The sequence below is a fragment of the Bactrocera latifrons genome, unplaced genomic scaffold (assembly GCF_001853355.1).
Source record: "Bactrocera latifrons isolate USDA-ARS-PBARC rearing strain unplaced genomic scaffold, ASM185335v1 scaffold_3, whole genome shotgun sequence".
NCBI classification, from domain to species: domain Eukaryota; kingdom Metazoa; phylum Arthropoda; class Insecta; order Diptera; family Tephritidae; genus Bactrocera; species Bactrocera latifrons.
The window spans coordinates 678,324-702,318 of NW_017536629.1; the positions used below are offsets into that span (position 1 = coordinate 678,324).

General features: G+C 35.0%; 1 protein-coding gene across 2 annotated transcripts in view; it reads left to right on the forward strand.

Moving 5' to 3' along the window:
* Positions 1 to 16,626, forward strand: part of LOC108970508 (serine/threonine-protein phosphatase 2B catalytic subunit 1) — a 17,960-nt gene extending 1,334 nt beyond the window's left edge. The window contains exons 2-14 of one of the 2 annotated variants that reach the window (XM_018935950.1): positions 36 to 320; positions 5,574 to 5,902; positions 6,055 to 6,166; positions 6,236 to 6,381; positions 10,166 to 10,305; positions 10,941 to 11,018; positions 11,146 to 11,239; positions 11,420 to 11,545; positions 11,654 to 11,735; positions 13,681 to 13,752; positions 15,796 to 15,883; positions 15,997 to 16,094; positions 16,167 to 16,626. In XM_018935950.1, the coding sequence (XP_018791495.1) occupies positions 191 to 320; positions 5,574 to 5,902; positions 6,055 to 6,166; positions 6,236 to 6,381; positions 10,166 to 10,305; positions 10,941 to 11,018; positions 11,146 to 11,239; positions 11,420 to 11,545; positions 11,654 to 11,735; positions 13,681 to 13,752; positions 15,796 to 15,883; positions 15,997 to 16,094; positions 16,167 to 16,447 (1,776 nt within the window). In that variant the 5' untranslated portion in view covers positions 36 to 190 and the 3' untranslated portion in view covers positions 16,448 to 16,626. The remainder of the gene's footprint in view (positions 1 to 35; positions 321 to 5,573; positions 5,903 to 6,054; positions 6,167 to 6,235; positions 6,382 to 10,165; positions 10,306 to 10,940; positions 11,019 to 11,145; positions 11,240 to 11,419; positions 11,546 to 11,653; positions 11,736 to 13,680; positions 13,753 to 15,795; positions 15,884 to 15,996; positions 16,095 to 16,166) is intronic. The other variant, XM_018935951.1, reaches the window with a different exon arrangement.
* Positions 16,627 to 23,995: the final 7,369 nt, after the last annotated feature.

The following is a 23,995-nucleotide window of genomic DNA, read 5'->3' on the forward strand; positions in this document are numbered from 1 at the left end:
AAATATTAAAAAACCATACTAATAACAACAAAAAGTACCCGATTCATATTTTAGAAAACGCCAACACAAAAACTGTATCGAAAATTTTAAGAAAAATACCAAGCGAAAAAAATTTAATTGCCAAAAAGAAAAAGAAATAAATCTCCGCTGTGGAGTATAGTATACAATAACAAAATTTGAAAATAAAAATATGTCATCGGCGAGAAATTCTATAAAGAAAAAGAGCGCGGTCACAGCGACTAAAGCGGCAACAGAGAAATCACAAAAAAAGCCTGCTCCAGAAAGCAAATACACAAAGACAAGGGAACGCATCGTTGATGGTGGGTGTTCAATATTTTTTTTTTAGGAAAAATTGCAAATTTCTTTTTTTTGTTATTATTGATGTAAAAAAGTTAAAATTATAACTTCGAACTTTTAATAACGGTTATTTGTAGTACTATATTCCAGCATAGAAAAAAATTAGTACTCGTAATAGAGGCTCCGATTTTATACAAAGCTTGTTCCAAAAGCAGAATCTCTCTCCAGTTAAGCGGCAGGAAAACGACACAGTGAATATGTTGTCTGAAAGGACGACAGGTTTTTATTCGTATTTATGATTTTTCGACTCAAAATGAGTAAATAATTAGAACAATAGAAATGTTTATGTTCTCAGTTACTTTTTTAATGGCAAAGCAAGCATCTCTCAATACAATTTGCTTTATCTCTGGCCCTGTTTCTTCTGTTATTACCGTGTTATAATTTTTGATACTGCTGCTGTGTTGATAGCCTTGGCTGGATAAAAACTCAGGCATGTTTCGGATATCGACAGACGGGCACATAAACCATTTCCATAATCGGACTTCTTGAAATATTTATTACTTCCAAAAATTAAGGGATTTTTGGAGCACTTGATACCTTTTTTTTTAGCTGAAATTGATAATTAATTATATATTTTAAATTACATGATTTTCTTTATTTTAGTCAGTTGCAGTGAATTCCCATATTCAGCTAACTTCAAGCTAAGCTTTTTACAAATTGTATGGACATGGCTACCCTTGAGAGTTCTTTGACGCTTGACGTCCCAGTTTAAGCTGGCCTAAAGTTTTTCTTTGTTATTTATAAGTTTTTAAGTAATCTGGTTCATTTAATCCGACTGATCTATCAACTTAACCGCTTTGATTTATTGTCTGAAATGAACTGAACTGGTCATCAGGATTTTTTTCACTCACCTCTGAGTTTTGAGGTATCGCGATCCGTTTTATTTTTTTTTTGTTCGGAGGGTATGTCGCTAGGATCTCCTTAGGTCTACTGTGCCCTTGTATATGTAGACATATGTTTGTCAGATAAATTTTGATTCGAACACTACAAATTGTCAAACGTAAAATCCTTTTTTGATCGACATGAAAATATGTACACAAAAAGGCGAGGGAAAACCACAAAATGGTTTATTTCTGTTACTTTTCTCCTGAATAATTAGAGAGTTGAGTACACGCATCATGACGTCACGGCATTCCTAGGAGCCGGAAAAATGAGAATTGATTCCAATAAAATTGTCAATATTAACTAAAAGCCTTTCTGCTAATAATATTCATTTTGTTTTTTCGCAAAAATGGTGAAAATATGTAACCGAACGCAAAATTCTTGAAAAGAAGACGCTGCGTATACGCAACGAGGAAGAAAATGGGTTAAATTCATTTAATGCCAGCGGTATGGTAGGGGAAAATGACATATAATATTATCCGATTATATTTGTGCCGAACTGATAAAAAAAATACTTTTTCAGATATTTTAACACAAATCTTTATTATCGTCTTTGAAATATGCTCATTAGCTCATAGAGCACTTTTTTATCAGTCCAGCTCAAAGCCCATACAATTGTTATAAGTTTCGGTGTGGATGACCTTCGGTGGCCTCAGAGAATTTTATTTTTTGGTTTCCACTAATTTTTAGACCTCCATTCGCTAGACTCTTGGACACTTTCGACGTCATGTTCATAAACTCACATCTGGTCACGAGTCAGATCGTTTGATGAATGTAGGGTTCTCAAGTGCGTTGTCAAGCATCGCTTTTGCGATCCCTATTCAACGTCGTTTTTGCCAAAGATTCAAGTCTTTTGACTTATTTCACGTTACGAGTCTGTCATTACCACATTTCGTATCTAAAACATTAACCAACATTTTTTCAGTCTGTCCACAAGAGATGTCTCAATCAAATTGATTAAAGTATTCAAAAATCGAAATCCTTGTGGATATATGTGTGTATGTGTCTGCTATGTTTAGTATCTATGAAACAAGTACAATGGAACTGAGTATTAAACACATAAAATTAACGAATCGCTGTGATTGATTAATATCTATGCTTCCATTGTGTATATATGCATGTGCAAGTTTGTATGTACACAAAACTTATTGTTTATGCGATCAGGGATGCACAGGGGTTGGTCGCCGACGTAACCGAACCACATGAGATCGTGGGGCGCTATAAGATCCGGCGTTTTCTTGAATGAATATTGGCACTTGCACACGAGTACCAATAGTCAACAAAAACAAATTGCAAACAATCAGTGACAGCAAGCAGACAATAATAATAACAGCAGCATGTCCAAATAGCCTATACGCGCGTACATATCTATGTACATATTCGTATATTTGCGTATGTGTGTGTGCGTGTGTTCATGCGAGTAACCATTGCGCAAAAATAGCAGAGTGAAAATAACAACAAAGGTGTAACATATTCTCCTGATTTACTTGTTTTGCTATTATTAAGTATTGTATTTGAACTTTTGTTTGGCACAATTTCATTGTTTACGGTTAATATTAATGCTAATGCCGCCGGCTAAATAAAAAAAAAAATAAAAACAAAAATGCAAAAAAAATAAAAAAATTCTCTGCCATATGTTTGCAAAAATTAAAAATGATAAAGAAAAAATATTTTCGCATGCGAGCATGTTGTAAAAGCTATAGTTTTCCGCTTTGTCGACTTTTAACATTCTCACTCTTGGTATTTAGCATCAATTCTGGCAATTAAATCGTTTGCAAGGAGGCATTAAATATTTTTGGCGCACAGAATGTGTGCACACATACTTGACGGTCAAATGAATGCGAATTTTTACATGATTTTCCGCATGTAACTAACTAATAACATTGCTTTGAATTAGCTTACAGACATCTGTTTGCACATATATTTGCAAATTTGTTTGTTTTTCAACCAAAACACAGGGGAACCATTTGGCGTTTGTTCTGTGACAGTTCATTAGTATGATGGGTATCTAGATAGTGTTGGCCGGATGCACACCATTTTTCTTGAAATGACAAAACTGTCACGTCGGAATGACAAGTGGTTGATGATTTTTAAGCAAATTATGTCTCGTATTCTTGATATGTTGGGAATGCCTTTGCTCAATTGTAAGAAAATATAGTCTTTAATACATATTGGTGTTCTTATGCACAAAGAAATGTACGAAGAAAGAGAGCTCTGTGAAATAGGTCGGCTACTAACTAATTATTATACGTCAATATCAAGTAAGAGATTTATTTAACATTTTCTTGATTACGAAAAAATTCTACAATATTGGATTTTTTCTAAAATTTTGATTTGAAAGATTCGAACACAAAGTCTAGTAATGAAAGGCCACTTCCTTAATTAATGATATTGAGATATTTGTAAGTTTGATGTAGGAAACCGAAGTATCGTGAATGTCGTAAAGTCTTTTAAGCTTGATTTCGATAATTAAGCAAAGTACGTTGAACATTTATTGTCTCAAGAAAATTCTATACTTTCAAATTTATTTAATATAAACAGTAGATAAGGAAATTAATTAATTATGTATTAGTCGACTTCACTTTTATATACCTTAATTTCTCAATTAATAAAACATAATTATATAAATATTTCCACATCGTAGTAATTTGCAAACATACGTTGTGAAATTGTAAATAAAACGCAAAATATTGAATTATTCATCAATATTTATTTTGCTGCTTTCAAAGTAATCTCTGTTAGATATAATACACTTGTGACAACGATTTTCCCAGTCCTCGAAAGAGCACTTTTAGGGATAGCTTTTAGCACCTACACCGATTTTTGTTTTATAGTATCTCTTCGATCGACTGATAACGGGTTCCATTCCGATGATTATTGACTTATTTGGATTTCAAACTCATAAACCAATGTATCATCGGCGGTTATAATGTTCTTCAGGAACTTCGCACGATAAAGCATATCCGAAGAGATCTGCTAACGGCTCTTTTTGAAAATACTTCAGCTCCATACTCAAAATATCTACCAAAATCATTCAGATGGACTTGCGAGAGATGTCGATCTCTCTTGCCATCTCTTTAATTCTTGCATTATGACTTTCAAGCACCATTTCCTTCACTTTTTTAATAGGAATTACCTAAAGTTGATGGTAAATAAAAGCGTATTAAAAAGTATTAGACTACAAACTATTTTTTAGCTGAGATGTCAATAATACAAATTTGACTCAAGCAGGTCCTATAGTGTAACAATTTTTTTTTTTAATTCGTACATCTTGTCCAAAAAATTCCTATAGTGTTAATTTTTTTTTACTGTGAAGTTTTATTACCATATGTAAATTCGTATGTTAGTTTATCAGCCGCGTTTTACTATTGAACAACTAGTTTGCATTCAGTGAAGGTTCTGAAGTCATCGAAAACATCGTCGTGTTGGCATCAGAGAGTCGACTATGTCGTACTTGTAAAGCGTATCAATGCTAGAGACGTACCAAAACACCTTAATCTTTTGCAAAAACGACGTCGATTAAAGGCACAAAGGAGTGCCAGACAACATTCATCAAACACTTTATTAACAATAACAGTAAAAATTTTATAAAATGGGCTGAAGGACCATTCCATTCCATCCATTCCAGTCGAGGCTTCAATAAATGTACGGATAATTGAATTAAGCATCGACATGCTTGTTTTTGCTCAGGAGCCTACTATGATGTTTTGTATGTAATAAAAGTCTTGCATTTTTTTTTTAAATAATATCTTGCGGAAACGCTATTATCTCGTTTAGGAAAGCCGTCTCATAATCCGTCTTTTGTAACCGAAGTCGGATTTAGCTTCTACCTATATATAAATTGCTTCGTGTGAAACTGTTCCCTTTAGCATTAATATAATGTATTATGTAAATTATAAGTGTTTCATTACAGTTGAAATTCTCACTACTATACTATTACTATTTGTAGCGTCTAAGTACTATATGAGATAAACTCGTATTGATAGCTTTAAGCACGTGCTCACTATTAAAGCATCGCAAAAAGTGTTGTTTAAGCATCTATTCATCTCCATTAAGGCATTGTTACTATTAGTAGTAATTATATGTAATTGTTTACATGAATTCCTTATTCTCCGTAAGAATTGAAGTATATATATATTAATTACTGAGTTGTTTGCAACATTTTCCTAGTACATACAGATCTATAATTTCTTCATTTAATAACTTTGATTTAAATGTTTATTATTTTATATGTTTGTACTTTTTTTGTATATATTCACACATACTTGTATACTATATAACGAATTTATATATAAAATCGCATAATTTTATTCATTTATTTTATTACCTTCCAGATGTGCCTCTTCCGCCCGCCCACAAACTCACCATGGACGAGGTGTACGATGCCAAAACGGGAAAGCCGAATTTTGATGCCATGCGTGCGTATTTCTTGCAAGAAGGACGTATGGAGGAGGCACCTGCGCTGCGCATCATCAATGAGGGCGCGGCCCTATTGCGGGCTGAGAAAAATATGATTGATGTAGAAGCGCCGGTAACGGTGTGCGGAGACATACACGGTCAGTTCTTTGATCTCGTCAAACTATTCGAAGTTGGCGGCCCACCAGCATCGACAAGGTATCTCTTTCTGGGCGATTATGTCGATCGGGGTTATTTCAGCATTGAGGTTGGTACACTGAGTGCACTGAGAAGGTTTATTTGAAACAAAAAATTACGATATTTTAAATAAACCTTGAACATTGTATATGTTGGTTTCGCAGTGAATTTTAACGACTTTTTGCTTATATCTGCTATAAAATCTTCCCACTCTCTCCACAGTGTGTGCTTTACTTATGGGCCTTGAAGATATGCTATCCGACGACACTGTTTCTGCTGCGCGGCAATCATGAGTGCCGTCATCTTACAGAATATTTCACATTTAAGCAAGAATGTACGGACAATATTTATGTCATAATATAATTTGTTGTTATTTACTAATCTTGGCTGTTATAAATTGAAGGCAAAATTAAATATTCGGAAGATGTTTATGAGGCCTGCATGGACGCGTTCGACTGTCTGCCATTGGCGGCGCTGCTAAATCAACAGTTCCTTTGCATTCATGGTGGACTATCGCCAGAAATTTTCACTCTAGATGATATAAAAAAGGTATTTCGTCTAAAAGAATTTTGCACTATTTCATTTTATTATGTTGCTATATGTATAGGTATCTGTGTATGTGGAGGTGTGTGTATTTTTTTAATAAGCAAATACAAGATAATTCTTTTTAATATTTATTTGTTTGGCAAGCAGTCATGAAAAATCATCTGCCTACTCCACAATACTGAAGAATATTTGTACATATGTATATATGTATGCGTAAATTTCATATATTAAATAAGCAGACTTTTTAGTTATGAAAATTTTAAGTAGTTTTATGAATGTTTATAATAATAATAAAATGACACCACGCGCCGTGCAATATTTAATCTCGTATAATCACAATATTTTATTTAATATATCTACATACATATATACATATGTATGATTACTCGTTCATAGTATCCATTTATTGTTATTATATTAAATTTAATTATCGACATTGGGTATCGTCACGACTTTTATAAATATTGCAAACAAACTAAACATTCATAAAACCTTTAAAAAAATATGTTTGATTAAAAGACAGTTATAACAAGAAGGGAAGACCTAAGTTATGGTGAAACCGAATATTTCATACCCTTCCAACTTGCAGGAGTCAAAGCAAGGAAAATCTCTTAAGGTGCAAAACATCAAACAGAGGATCGGAATCTAAGTAATTTTATATATACTACAGTGATCAAACTGAAAGGTGAATTTTAATTTATACTTCGCATGCTGTTCGATTCGGTAAATTTGTTTTTCTGTCGGTAGTACTGTTAGTGACATCGATGCTAAATTTCACGCCAAAATATTTATTAGTATTTGAGATACGCGTCGTTTTGTGAGGCTTTAAAAGTGAATTTTTCGATTTTTACTATGTCTGAACAAAGAAGGGCGATAATGCACCATCTCATACTGCATTAGTTATTCGTGGTTCGTGATTTTCAACCAATATCGTGCCGTTACCACCGCATTCGGTTCGGTCAATTTCGGTTATTGGTGTTTGGTGAGCGTGGCAGTAGTTGGCTGTTTTCAACAAACCACAAAGATATCGGAACTTTATATTTTAACTTCGGAACCTGAGGAGGAATAGTTGGAACATCTCTTAGAAGCACTAGGACACCCCGCAACTCGAATACGCGCATCTATGAACTTGTACTTTTTGGCAACTAGCGCTCATACCAAGTTTCATCAAGATATTTTATATTTATATTTTTATATTTGTAATAATTCATATAACAAAAAGAGTTTTGTTATATAAATACATAAACGCAGCACTGGCTACGAGGCCTTCAGCCGCCTTGTAATTATAACTAGGTAAAAATGCTATTAGCTAAGGGTTAGTAAAGATGTAAGTTGCTTAAATATGTTTTAACAAATCGTTGRTTTTTAAGAATCTATATACAATCATAACGTTTTTTTCTGAAGGTTCACTTAGTAGTTTTATGAGATCAATGTTGCCAGAGTTGTGGGCTGTTGAGTGAAGCATCGGACAGAGTGTGAGTAAGTGTTTGATAGAAGCGTTGTCATCGCAAAGGGGGCAAATGGATGGGCTTTTACCCGATAGTAAGTGGGCGTGTGTTATGATAGTGTGTCCAATCCTTAATCGAGTATATGTCTTCATTGCGCTGGTTGAAACTGTTGACGAGTAGATTATTCGATTTCTGGCTGGGTTTATGACCGCGTAGTGATGTTTAAATGTTTTCCATTCGCTTGCGTTTTTTTGATGCCTTTTGTGCTTAATAAGGTTAGAAATGTCTTGCTTGGTTGAGACATAGTATGTTAACACAGGAGTCCAGGCTACATTTTTCGCAGCGAGGTCTGCAAAGTGGTTGCCTTTAATACCAGCGTGGTCAGGGATCCACATTACTTGGATTTTCTGGGGGCACCAATGACCGCGTCCCTGATAGCTTCTATTATGTAATTGCGATTGGAAGGAGACGTTATTGCAGATATACAGGATTTGCTGTCTGTACAGATGAGGAACTTTCCTTTAGTCTTTTTTGCGTGATTAACTGCATGAAGGATAGCAGATCCTTCAGCGGTAAATACAGAGCTCGTTGAGGGGAGAAGCCAATTGCAAATAATTTCTCCTGTGGCAGTGACAACTGCTAACGATGTGGAATCGATGGACTTGGAGCCATCTGTGAACAATAACTTCCAGCCATTATTTGTATAATTAGATTCCAGTTCAGACTTCGTTTGGTGTGTTTTGCTTGGACAAAAACATAAGCTTATTCTGTAGGATTTTATCTTTGATCAGACAGGGAGGATGTCGTGTGGTGAATTTGAATGTTGCGTTACGTAAAATATTATTTTCCGCAGCAAAACTTAAGGATCTCGAAATAGCCGATTGTAATCTTGGAATTTTTCTTTTTTTCGTGGCATGGGTGATAGTGGTATTTAGTAATGGGTTGGTGTTCTCAGCCGTTTTCGCAAGAATTTGGATCGAAGAATCTATAATCCTATTTTGAATAGTTGGTAAACCAGATTCAGCCATTATCGTTTTTATTGGTGAGGTTGGAAAGGCCCGGAGACTTCGCCGCATTGCGCAAAGGTATGATGCATTTAAAAGGTTGATACTGCTTTTCGAGCAATTGCCATAGATGGGGAGCCCATAATCTATTTTTGAAGTTACCAAAGCTCTGACAACATTGACTAGTGTATTCGGATGAATAAATGAATGCTTAGACGAGAGATATTTAACAATATTTAATCGTGTCATTAACGAGTTTCTTACATATTTACAGTGAGCATTAAAGTTATACTTAGAGTCAAAAATTAATCATAGTATTTTCAGCTGTGTTTTACATTCGATGTTAGTTTGGTTGTGGGTAAGTGCAATACCGTTGCAATTTTGCTTCCTACATACATGAAAGGTATGTGTTTTGTCTAAAGAAAGTGAAGCACCAGACTCCAGTGACCAAGTCTCAATTCTGGCGAGTATATTAGTAAATAAGGATTGAGCTAAGTTAACGTCAGAGACTTTTGTGTAGATTAGAACATCGCTAGCATAGATCTGGTGCTCAACTCCCATATAATTTTTTATCATCCTACTAATATCATCGAAAGCAATTATAAAAAGGAAGGCTGAAAGAGGTCATCAAGATATCTCAATTTTTACTCATGTAAACGCCGGCCGGACAGTCAATTGATTTCAATTGGTATCGTTATCCTGATCATTTATATATACATAAATTACCCTATATCTACCTCGACTAGTTTTAGTTGGTATCTACAGCCCTTATTTGAACAAAACTAATATAGTCTGTAGAAACATGTTGCAAGAGTGTAGCAATCCTTATATGGAGGATCGTGTCGTCATTAAATTTCGGAGGTTGGTTAATATGTGTGTGACAGATTTTTGTTCACTTTTATAGAATGTAATTATCGCTTTGAGAAGTATTCAAAAAACTTGTCCCTTCAAAGCCATCCACCCTTGTTAATGACGAAAGGAGGCTGTCATCCAAAAATATCGTGTTCGTATCAAAAAGGAAACAGAGGTTAATATATTATATGTTATGAAATGAGTATATCTGCAAAATGAATTACTTGTAAGAACAAAAGAAACAAAAATGAAAGACAATAAAACAGACAGATGTTGCTAGGCCTTACATATGCTTGAATACCATATTTGACTTAGATTATGTCGGTTAATAAAGGTTATACGAAATAACCATATTTCGCCATATTCTGTCTATAACACATATTTTTAGCCTGTTAGCCATCTTCCAAGTGTTTATTAGACTACTTCTTATTAATATTTTAACATTCAAAGCAATATCAAGGTAAAAACAAATTTTTTTTTTAGTTGAACAGATTTAGGGAACCACCTGCTTTTGGACCAATGTGTGACCTGCTTTGGTCTGATCCACTGGAAGATTTCGGCAATGAGAAAAACAGTGACTTCTTTTCTCATAATTCAGTGCGAGGATGTTCCTACTTTTTCAGGTGAGTTTGAAAAGTTGACATACAATAAAAATATGCGTATTTTTTAGGTAATTGTGAGTGTGAGTGATGTCGTTTTTAGTAACGAAATAATGTCAGTTAGTAACGTTGATAATTCAAGGAGATTACACTTTATTTTCATAATTCTGACAAAACTACTTCAGATGAATTGTTATAATAATTCCCCTTATAAAGCCGTGTTATATAGAAAATGTCGGGAAAGAATATCTCAGTGTTTTTATTTAAGTTAAGAATATGTAAAAGTAAGAGTTACTTTCGCATGTCATATCAAATGCCAGGAACTTTTAGAGAAGCAACTCTTACAGAATGATGGTTAGAAGTATATAGTGTCGGACTCGGTGCATAAAAATGATTTCCAACATTATTCCCGCTCGAAGGAAATCGAAAACATGCAATTATAATTCTGTCATGAAAAAGTTCCTCATAAAATCACTTAGAGTTTCATATATCAAGACTGACAATCTTGATCTTGAGAAGATCCCACAACTTGTAGCCGATATATAAGGACTTAGATATACTACTTGGATTTGAAATCTGATATTCACATATTAATGCTAGTTTGAGGTACTTGAACGAAAATGATTTTGATTTTTTTCACATTTTTATTATATTTTCAGTTATGGTGCTTGCTGTGAGTTTCTGCAAACAAATAATTTGCTATCAATAGTACGTGCCCATGAGGCGCAAGATGCAGGGTGAGTGAGTTTACAAAAAATTTTGAAATGTTTATGAAATCAAAAATCAAATGAAAACTGCAGATTTAAAATGAGTATTAATAAACTGCTAATAATTTCCCATTTTATACCCTTTTGCTCATACCAGCTACCGCATGTACCGCAAAAATCAGGCGACCGGGTTTCCTTCGCTGATCACCATCTTCTCAGCGCCCAATTATTTGGACGTCTACAACAACAAGGTATTTGCCTCACATTATGCTCGCATTTTGATGCCATTTTTGTGATCATCAATTTGTATGCTTTCTATGCCCCCCTAACCCGATTTGATGGCATTTATTTCATTTAATATTTTGTTATGCTCTTGGTTTATTTTGGCGCTGCTTCAACCACCGCAAAACATAAATGTCACTTGACAAAAGGCAGCTGTACTCAAGTATGAGAACAACGTTATGAATATCCGACAGTTTAATTGTTCGCCACATCCATATTGGCTGCCAAATTTCATGGATGTATTCACGTGGTCATTGCCGTTTGTGGGTGAGAAGGTAATTAAGAGCCCGTCATTATAAATAAATATTTAATGCATTTGAGAGCGAAAATTGCATGCAATTCTAGCATTAGAAGCAATTTTAGAAAATTATGTTTTTTCGTAGGTCACCGAGATGCTGATGAATATTCTCAATATATGTTCGGATGATGAACTGGTGTCCGGCCCGGACGATGCGTTGGAAGAAGGTAAAAAAACTTTCAAAATCATAGATTTTTTAAATCGATTGAGAAACTTGAGAGGCCGAACACAAAATTTAAAACCATTGAAAAGAGTGGATAGAAAATGAGTGTTTTGAAATTCTTTGTTGTAATGAATACCTCGTAGATATTTTTTTGTGAATACAACTTCGTACAATGTTTAACAAGCAATTATTGAATGGGTATTTTTGGCACGCTTGATATATAATATCATAATATGTAATTATTTTATTTGTTCGCGGGTTTAGAAAGCTTTTCCTGCAGTCCTTTCTGAATTATTTGATAACAGATATAAAGGGCACCATACATGTTGATTCTATGTTTGGTGATTACTAAAAGAGTTCATTGCTGGAATTAGAACCAACATTCCTGACCGGGGCGAACTTACTTAAAAGCTTCAAACTTTTTTCTAGTATCAGAGTACAGTCTTACTCACTTCTAGATCAATCCTACTCATTCATCAAGTCCTATAAACACGTCCACTTTCCTTCCGAAGTACAGTATAAAAATGGGCTGATTCCGATATCGAAATGCCCGATATTTGACAACAATTACGTATACCTTTCGACATATTCCCTTATCCGAATATAATAAATATACTGATGTAATGATATTCTCTCTCTGATCTCATGCGGTAGATATTTAGTTATACTCTATAGTACGTTGAATATCTTATACAAGTTTTATATTTTTTGGGTCTATAACTCCGTATTGATCTAGTCGTGCGGTTTGCCATGAGATGGCGTGTCTAATCTGATTCTGTTTTATTATTTTCATTGGGGTGTTTTTTTTACGTGGCGGGTCAAAAAGACACAGCGTACAACCTTCTCCAGGTTGTTTTGCCTTCTCGGATGTTTTTTGGCTACCCAGAAGGTATTTGGTCTAAGACCGGATGTCGTAAGCTGCGTGGTTTTTGGCCACTTCCAATTGAATGGCACTCAGAGAACTTTCGTCACTTGCCTGAACTTCTACAAATGGACTCATCCTTCAACAGATCCTCGTCCATCCTCGAGAAGTAAAGTCCTCTCTCGACGAACAAAGACCAAATTCTATAAGTCACTCAAGATCATGCAGAGACATGTGCTATGACGCGGCCACGCTGACTAGGTCATATCCGTTGCAAAAACTAAATGGAGAACGACCTATCTACACTTGGAATATCCAATATGGGTTACAACCGCAGTTTAAAAGTGATGGTTATTGCTTGGTAGCCTGGTTGGCCAAAAATCGGCCTGATTCATTCAATTAAACAGATGAGAAAACGTTATAGCTTCAAATGGACAATACTTTCAATGAAACAATTGTTCATGCTTTTCTTAAATAAAAGTTCGTATTTTGAAAGAAAGGAATCGCACGAATATATGGTAGTTACAGACACAATATAATATATCTTCATAAAATTACTTTAAACCTAATGTGGCAATGTGATCTGTTACTAAGAATGGTTGACATGTCATAAAATATAAAAGCGTGCTTAAAATCCCCACTTCATGCGAGTGTCTTATACTCGTAGCAGTATATATTAAATAATCTCCATAATAACTTTATAATATTTATTTGTTTAAATACTTCCAAGGTGATAAATCAAACGTAAAACCCTCAAGCAACTCAAGTTTGTTCTATCCAAAATATAGTGAGATGAATATCTCTGTGCGTAGAAATCTATGTTGTGGGCAAACAATGCATTTGTAGTCGTAGCTAACTAAGTTAAACTTTGTAGAAATTATGCATTTATTTACAAATTGTACAACAACAATGTACTGGTAGAATAAAAGTTCAAAAAAGGAAACACGCTAATTTTCTGATATGAATCTCTTTAATTTTAATGATTTCTCATTACTTTATAATTATACTATATACACTTGTGGTGTGCATGCGTATCAAATTTGTTTTTTCTACATATACATATACATAAAAATCTATGAAATCAAAGAGCTGCGCAAGAAAATCGTTCTTTTACCAATGAACACGAACAATGCAACGCCACCAGCGGCGGCGAAACCAGGTAAGCCCCCCGAATCGCGCTTTTCTGTTTTCAAAAGCAATAAATATGCCTTGTAGCGTCTAAAATGTAGATATTTGTTCAGTTTATCGCTTGAGTTCTAGTTTATAGTGCGCTTGGGCTGTAGAAATACAAAATTGTTGCTGCTTTAAATATCTGTTATATGTTTTTAGTGTCGTAGATGTATGGATGTATCAAGTAGATTCGCTAATATTGTGTAGTGCGTAGTGCTAGTTTAGTTAGCTTCAAGCGGAGCTTTTTATTAGGTATGGATTCAACATATAGGGCATTGCTCTGCCTTAAATTATTTGCATACATAAATACACAACAGACATAATACTTACGTTGATTTCAAATGAGTACATGCTTTTAAGCTGGTAAACACACACAGAATAGTCCTTTAGTGTTTGAGATATCGATCTGAAATTTTGCACTGATTGCCCATTTTTTGGAACCACCGATATCGAATTACTATATTATATACATATCTCAAATAGAATGTACATACTTATTTTTTTCTCCTCAATCAATAGTTCAATAAGCTTAAAAACAATTAGTTCAATAATTTCTTGGCATCTTTATTTCAGCTTATTGCTATGTGGTCTCCCTTAAAGAAATCTGCCTTCGCCACCAATACACTTGCGCTAACGTTTCTTCCAATTCTCGAAAAAGTTGTTAAACTCGTTTCCGGACCAATCGTTTGACTTTGCTCAATAGCTAGAAATTACACGGAGCTTAATCAGGCGAATTTGGTGGTTGTGGCACGATATTGATTGAACATTTGCCGAGAAACTCACGAAGAATCAATGCAGCATCCGATGGGGACTTATCATGATGCAAAAACCAATAGTTGTCGACCCATACTTGCTGCCTCGTTTCATGAATAGGTTAACGCAAACGATGCGGAACAAATATAGAATATAGAACAAAGAAAACTGTCACCATAACCTGCTTTGAAGAGGTTATTTCGGCTACGGCTCACCTTTACCACGATATTCAGCCGATTGATCGTCTGTTTCCGGGTTTTAGCGAAGATACACCCCCAGTAATAATACGTTTCATGACATCTTAGGCGCCCGAAAGCCTTGATTCACAGATGTTAACACGACGCTATTTTTCGAAAAAGTTAAGTGATTTTGGAAGCAATCTTTCAATCGTTCTCACTTTTCTTAGGCTCAAATGATCTTTCAAAATGATTTTCACTGATCCTTCCGATATTCCAACAATGCCACTAACACCTCTGACTATTAATCATCGATTCTCAAGCAACACTTTATTTAATTCATTTTCGTGTAGATCGTCAGTTGATGGTGATGGCCTCTTTGAATAATTTGTATAAATCAAAAACATTTTGGCACAAGAAATTTGATTTCGCACGTAAAATTTAATGGAACTTCTTTGTTGAGTAATCATTGTAAAAATCGCCGAATGCACTTTGTGCACTTCGGAAAGACAAGCGTATACTAAACACGAATAACGGTTTTGGTGTGACATTTGGCATATATCGGTTAAAACAAATTTGATTTTCTATTCGGATAATTACTAACTATTATTAGAATAATTTCGAACAAATTAATAACAATTTTCCTTATAATAATAATCAGTATGAAGGGTTTTCAAGAACTATACTTCTTTCCGAAAAAATATTGCCTACCGATAGCACAATTTTTCTCAAATTCCAGATAATTAGTATACGAGTATACGAGTATGTATTTATTTAATTGACCCTGGAAAAATGTTAGTAAAGTTCCACTATTCTGATTTCAGCACACGTGTGCAAATTGCAAGGTGCAAAAAGCGTTTCAGACTTGGCTTACACTTTTTGAATAAACATACGAAATACATTTATTTATATACATCTGTCTTAATACATGTCTGCTTGTACAAATTCGCCATCATTCCGAAATATTTGCAAAGCTACGTTATCTCTTTCAAAGTGCTTAAACGGCTGACTTCGAGCGACGCTAAAGCGCTTGGCTTAAATTGAAATTCAATCCATTAACGCTAAATAATGATTATTTCGACTGTTTCTTTGTTCTTTCACAGTTTCTGGCGTTTCGGCGCTGCGTAAAGAGATCATACGAAACAAGATCAGAGCTATTGGCAAAATGTCTCGCGTCTTCTCGGTGTTGAGGTGAGTGACTTGAGTGCAGTGTTTACCAAAAAACACCGTTTGTAAACATTCGTTTGCACTTACATGCTAATTTGTATTTGCTTTGTTGTTTTTACTTTATATCACTGTAATAGAGAGGAATCGGAGTCGGTGCTGGCGTTGAAGGGACTTACGCCGACTGGCGCATTGCCGGTAGGTGCTCTGTCGGGCGGCAAGGATTCACTGCGTAACGGTGAGCGTTTAACTCATAATACTTTTTGGAGTGTTGTGATTAATTAATGTTGTTTTTTTTTCAAAATTTCAGCCTTACAAACCTTGGGTGCCACGCAGCAAATCACTTCATTTGCCGAGGCCAAGGGTTTGGATGCGGTAAATGAGCGTATGCCGCCCCGGCGTCCATTAATGGTTGGCGGTGGCAGCAATTCGAACAACAACAACAACAACAACAACAACAGCGATGCAACACTTCACAATAGTAGTAATAATAATGGCACGAGCAATAAAAGTGCCGACATTAACCTCGGCAAGAAGGTTGTGAAACCGGCGACGGTGCGCTCCACCAACTCAACGGCTAGCAAATTTTAATAGACTGTAGTTTATAGGTTTTCTAACTATCATTTAGTTTTCTATATGCCGTAAATATTAAATGCTCATTCTTTTTTATTTCTGCATTCTATTTTTACATAAAATATTTGAATAACATCAATTTTAGTTAATTTTGCTTAGAAAAAATCTACACTTTTGTTATTTTGCTAAAATAAGAAATCGCTGTATGAGATACTTGACAGAGTATACTTTGTTAGTTGTTACACTCATTTGTTATAAATAAATAATTCATATTGAYTTTGAGGTTAAAATATACTTAGAAAATAAATTCCAAAATTTTCTTTTTTTTGGAACAACAAACAAAGTCCGTAACACGACTTATCCAAAACACACTCGAGAGTTTAATATTTGTCGTGCGTTGTTAAACAGAATATATCGTCACCGGAAATGCAAAATAACATAACAACATTTTCAGAAATTTACAGTGGCATGGATGAAACATGAAATAAAATGGAGCATGAGTGAAAAAAAGTTTTAATATTGGTTAAAGCTGGTTTATGTCTGAGCGCAGAACCTGAAAATGTTGAACATGTGTACTTTTATGTGTGTAATTTGAAGTAGTGAAGCGTAATCAATAAGAAACTCGATTTGGAATTTTTTGATGATACCTTATTTTGCATTTCAGGTGGCGATATATATATTTGGRAAACGATCTTACTATCCATCAAGTGTTAGTTGTGCCGCCAATGCTTTCAAATTTTGCAGTGTTTTCTGTTTTTGGAATTCTTTGAATTTTTTGCCGTACTGTTTTTTGTTTATCTTCAACCAGGTTCGTCAATATTTAAGTCTGGCATAATTCTTTATTTTTTAATTTTCAACAACAACAATAAAACTAGCATTAACCATAACTAAGAGAGCAACAACAAGCACCCAGGAGTTGATATATTCCCGCGTGCGTAATTCACTCGTCTTCCAGATAAAAGAGAAATTAAACAGGTTTAAATATTTGCTAACTGCAGACATAGCAGTAAAAATTAATTTGAAAATCTCAAATAAAATGGATTGGATTGTTTAATTTGAACTACAACAAACTTTGTAAGTGAAAGTCTCGAAATGACATAAAATGAATAGCGTACTAAAAAGCGCAAATAATACTTAAAGRTTTAATTACTCTAATTCTTTTATAGGCGGTGTTTTCAACTGTATATTTGCCTGAGATTAAAATGCTAACGTTATAAGGAGTACAGTTAAGTAACATGCGTCCTATGTATGACTGGATGTAGGAGATATATCTCGCACGTGCTAAAATCGTGTGTGGTCGCAGGTTTTTGCAGACAAYAAAATATCGTTGCTAGCTGTTACGGATATTAGGAGCGGAGACGTTTTAGCCGTGTTAGTCCGTTAATGTATGTAAATAATATACGCGCACTGCATAAAGTTGCCATATAAACTAACCAATCAAAATCATGATAAAGATCTGTTTATTACTATTTTTAAACGGAATTTTAAATAATCTCAATGTAAACTTTCACTTCTTCTTCTTTATTAGCGTAGACACAGTTGTAGCCGAGTTTACAACAGCGCGCCAGTTATTCTTCCTTTTCGCTGTTTGGCGCCAATTAGAGATTCCAAGTGGAGCCAGGTCCTTCTCCACCTGGTCTTTCTAAYGGAGTGGAGGTCTTTCTCTTCCTCTGCTTCTTCCGGCGCTTAGCCGCTGTCTCTGAATTCGCTGAACTATGCCAATGTCGTCATATACTTCGTATAGTTTATCGTTCCATCGTCTAAGGTATTCATCGTTGCCAAGCACAAAGGACCGTAAATATACCACAGAACCCCTTCTCTCGAAAACTCGTAACGCCGACTCTTCAGATGTTGTCATCGTCTATGCCTCTGCAGTATATAGCAGGACATGGATGATGAGTGACTTATAGAGTTTATTCTTTGTTCGTTGAGAGAAGACTTTACTTCTAAATTATCTACTCAGTCCGAAGTAGCACTTGTTGGCAAAAGCTATTCTGCGTTGGATCTCTAGGCTGACATTGTTATTGGTGCTATTGCTATTTTAAAGATAAATGAAATTACCTACGACTTCGAAGTTATGACTGCCAAAAGTGACGTGGGAGCCAAGTCGGGGGTCGYGACGACTGTTTATGTGAGGGAGTCGCTTTGTCTGAAACCTCGACTGGTGTCGAACGGCTCGGAGAGGTACTTTCCGAACCTGACGGAGCTTTTTGGTATTGCTCAACGTTATTTTACACAGCCRTATTAGTTTTGCGAGAAACTCTCATCCGAGGCTGTTTCTTCCTYTCATTGGGCGTGTCTTTTTTTGCGCGTTCCAAACTCAGCGCCCGACCCTGGAGAGGGATATTTTGACTTCTCACTTTACTTCGCCTTCAAACGGATATTTTTTTTGGTTACCCAAAGGATATTTGGCCTAAGACCGGAAGTCGTGAGCTGCTTAAGCCGTATACAAAAGAATCGTTTCTGGCCACTCTCAAGTGAATGATGCTCAGAGAACTTTCCTCACTTGCGTAAACTTCTGCACATGACTCCATTCTTCACTGCACCAACAAAAAATATTCAAGTATGAAGCAATCATTTGTTATAAGAACCATTAAAGTTTATGTTATACAATTATATTTAACAATTAGAATTTTAGAAAGCAAAACTAAGTTCGAGCAGAGCTCTGAGCTCTTCGATAAATGATATTTTCATAGAAACCGTAATAACATACAATTTAAAGAATTTTCWAATTTTCGTCCAGCAGTTTTAGACSCTTTGTGCATGCTTTGAAGGGATAAATTACGAAGAAAGTATTAAGTATATTTGGCTTACTGTGTATCTGGTCAAACGCTTCGAGATCGGACAGCAAATGGTGTAGTCTGATGTTTAGAATAACTAACTAAATAACATAATACAATATATCATTGCTTAACTACTAAACGGTTTATTATTGAAACTTGTAATTGCAAATCTACTCGGTCTTCGCATAAAGTAAACATGAATGTTATGTTTTGACGCATTTGGCGACCTAAAAATGTCGATATGGCATTGTAAATATGTGCATATACTCGCATATGCTGGTACGTCAAAGAAATAATCACTTAGATAAGTACGTGAGTCGATCAGCCATGAGGTCTATGATAGTTGCAAAATAGCCTTCATTGCAAGTAATGCATAATTGTACTTTTATAGAACTTGTTCTTATAACAAAATACTCATTTTGTCTTCAATACAAACATGTGTTCAAACAACTTGTTTATGAAGAAGAGTTACTAATAYTTTATTATCTTTAAACAATACCTTCTTTGTTTGCTGATAATAATTCCATATATCTTACAGCACCGCGTTGGCGTATTATTACATTATCTATACATACTATATATACATTACATATACATTATCATATAGATCAAATACTTTTTTTGATATTAGGAAAATTGGAGTTTATGTGTAGATGGCAACCTATTTAGCATACTAAATGTGACAAAAAATACCCGGATATTGTAAATACAACACAAAATATTTAATTATTTTTCAATATTTATTTTGTCGCCTTCAAAATATTCCCCACCAGATGTTATACATCTTTGCCAACGATTTTTCCAGTCCTCCTCCACTTTTGGACTGACCTTCAGAGTCTTCAGCGAATTGTGTTTTTTCTCTTTGACCCACTGAAAACTTGTTCCACGGAGCGCCAATTTCAGTTTGGGGAACAAGAAAACAATAACAAGGAACCAAATGTGGAGAATACGGTGGTCGATCGATGAAATCCATTGCGTTTTTGGCTATAAATTCGGTCGCAATCGTGACTCGATACGATGGTGCACTAATCCATGTTTGAAATCTATGAATTATTCTTCCACGATTTTCGATGGATGTTCTCACAGAAACGCTTTAATACGGCCAAATAGAAGACCTTATGAACTCACATTGAACAGTGTTTGCGTATTTTGTTTTTTCTCTTTATTCCCGTGATTGTAGACATGCTTGCATTTCAAATTCATAAACCCATATCATCATGTGGGATCGGAATTCACAAGAGACCCGTTTACGAYACTCTTTCTGAAAAGAACTCAGCTCACTTTCGACGGATGTTCTCATACAAACGCCTCAATAGAGTAAAATAGAAGTCTTTATTGACCGTATATTCCGCCGGAACAAAATCAAGGTGCATAAATCACGAATATCGAAAAAACAATGAACATMACCTTTGCGGCTTAGGCGTGTTTTTTTGGTATCGGTACGTTTTTTCTCTCCATTGTGATTATTGCTGACTTCTTCGGCTGTCAAACTCATAAAACCATATTTCATCACATTCATAGTGCTTCCCATGAATGTGGGATCGGAATTCGCACGATCACAAATTCGCTTTTCGGTAGCCGGGAGCCGAGCAAAAACGGGTTTCATACCACATATATCCAGCAAAATCATTGTAACGGATTCTTAAGTATTTTCTTCAGTTTAAGGGGTCGAAGATTGTCCAGAACGAGGCTTGTCTTCAACGACCTCTCGACCGTCTTTGAAGGCTTTGTACCACTCGTACACTTACGTTTTTGATAAATCTGAATCACTTTAAGCCTTTTCCAACATTTGCAACGATTCCGCACACTGAATTAGCTTAGAAATACAAGGTATTTGAGACAAATACTTTGTTCTATATATTAAGTCATTGTAAAAATCGCAATGCTTGATTTAAGTTTTTTTTTCTATACTTAAAAATGAGTATCCTAAGAAAACAATTCAATATCGAATTGAAGAGGCTGAAGAAAAAATGCAGTTTGGATATTAATATGATCTAGGTATCCAAAAAAAAAATTATTTTAGAATAATTCATATTGTAATAATTAGTCCTATAACACGCTTTCTTCTGTAGTATATCGTTATTTACTTCTTAACCAACTCTGGTTATCAGCAAAATTTATTCAAAGATTTAGGAAAAGAATAATGTTTATTATGCATTTACGGGAATTTTGTGTATTTAAAAATTTATGTAATCATTTAAATATGATATGTAGTTGCTATGCGCTTTTCAGTTTTGTTTTTTTTTCCCTAGATTTTGCTCAAATCTTATCGTTTGACACCGTGCCGTCCAATTCACGAGACTAGTTTCTGCGTATCTTTTCATTTACCTATCAGTGACTATAAACATTAAAATTTGTTTGTATGTATGTAGATATTAAATACTGTATCGTTATACTTAAAAAGCTTTTGTAATTATTTCAACGACTGATATAAATGAACTCACGTGCACGTCACGCCGTGATAAATGCTGAGGTCCCACTATTGTAATCGCACAGATAAATACTAAAAAAAATATTTCTGCGATCTTTACGTTTTAAGTTGATTTCCATTTTCCTCCAGTCATTGGGTGGCAGTAAACTTTTATTGAGTGCAATTTCTAATCTTTTATTAGAATATACAAAAATTAAAGAAGTCAACTTGAATACATATAACAACAATAAGTTGTTACAATGCATTGACGGTGCTCTTACTTTTTATTTGTTCATTCTCTTTTTGGCTGTGTGGGCATTTAAACTTACTAATATTTAGATTTTGTTCGTATGTATGACACTTTGACGTAGTGAGATATACAAGGAGCGTTCCAAAGTAAACAAGACTTTTTGAATCTAGTGCCCCATGGTGGCGTCATTTATATGTCGACTAGTGCGTTAGAATCTGCTATCCTTATCGATTGTACAGTGAGAATTTCATGACATTTCACCTATTTTAAAAAAAGTCACTGCGTTTTCAGTGTCAGTATGCTAATGTTATCGGTGCGAAGATGAGCATTGAACAAAGGCCAACATTAAATTTTGTTTTAAAATTGGTAAAACTTTTACCGAAATGTTTCAATTGATGAAACAAGGTTATGGCGATGATTGCGTATCSCGTAGCAGAGTGCACGAGTGGYTTTAACGTCATGTCGTAAGAACATAAATGACGAKCAACATGTGGGCCAATCAAAATCCGTGATCACCGGAAATTCGATCGAAACTGTACATGAGTTCATCAAAAATCAGACGAAATCATCATCATTGAAATGAAATTGAACATCTCCAAAACATCGATTTGTCGCATTTTGGCCGAATATTTGTGCTTACCTAAGGTGTGTACACGATTTGTTCCGCACAAATTGACTGATCACCAAAAATTGCTCAGAATCCAACATTCAAATGTCGATTATTTGACTGAAAATTACATTTTAACCATTAACTATTCACCTGATATGGCACCGTGCGACTTCTTCCTTTTCGGAAAAACGCATTTGCGCATGAAAGGAAAGCATTATGTAGCCGTAGAGGCCATTCAAAAGGTTTGCACCGGCGTACTGGCGACCATATCGGCCAACGACTAAAACACTCGTTCGACATGCTTTTGTACCATGCAAAAAGCTGTATTGAAGCAGAAGGAGATTATTTTGAATGAAATAAATTGATTTGGACAAAAAAACCATTTGTTCTGTTTCTTTTTAAGTCCTGTTTACTTTGGAACGCACCTTGTACTATATCCACACGGAAAATCATTAGATTTGTTAACCTAAGGTTTTTGAAACTTCTTAAGTGGTTATATCTACTTGTGAGTTTCAAAAAATCCAATGTACATATACAGGTATTAGAAAATATTCATCGAAATTTTCAAGTTGATCCGTCAATTGTTTTATTCCAAGAGTTTACACGGATTTTTCGCAGATATATTTCGAAGGTAATGTTCGAAGTTCAGGTACTGGGTCCATGAGTAGTGGTGATCCTTTAGGATGCCTGCGCTTGACGCGAATTTTAGCAGAAACTGTGCCCTCACTATCGATGCTTCTTCCAGTATATCATACCGTGGGACCCCAGTTGCTGTCTGCGTAGTCTTGCCAATGCGAGACAATTTTTCCCTGGTGCCTTGCTCTAGGTGTTGACTAAAGTCTTCTCGATCTGAGAATCTGAATCTGAGGTGATTTCGAGCAGATAAACTTTTGCATTAGCCATTTGAGGATATAAATTAGTTGAAATATTTGAAATATGAGCGACCTGACTGAACTTGGAATCTCCAAGGACTGGCGAGCAGTTGTAAAATTCGGCTACACTGTCTCAACTACGGTATCTACGGCTGGCCTTCCAATTACATATGGTAGCAGTATTGGCTGAAATCGGTCCATACCTTCCTAAACTTCTCATAGCACTTTCACGATTTATGTCTGTTCGTCTGGTTTACTTTATACCGCTTACTTAGGTCAAAATGTGAGGTTATAGTACATATTAAAATTAAGAAACATTAAGAAGATTTCAATTTAATTTTATTAAGTACACTTAGCATCTATGCTTAGGTTTATTTTATTGGCCTATAATGATTACTTTTTAGTACCATTATAAAAATTTGTTTCAAAGAAACTATGAAGCTCTYGTTACACTTCGCTGCTTTTCTAGAGACGAACTGTTTGGCCTTGAAAATATTCCGTTATGTTTAAAAATTTCCATTTGTATATTCAAGAGGGAGTAATAACATATCTAAAAGTACAAACAGAGGATTATAAACGTCAATTTCTAAGTAAACACGACAATAAAATAAAATTTGAAATTTTACCGATCTATTCGCTCC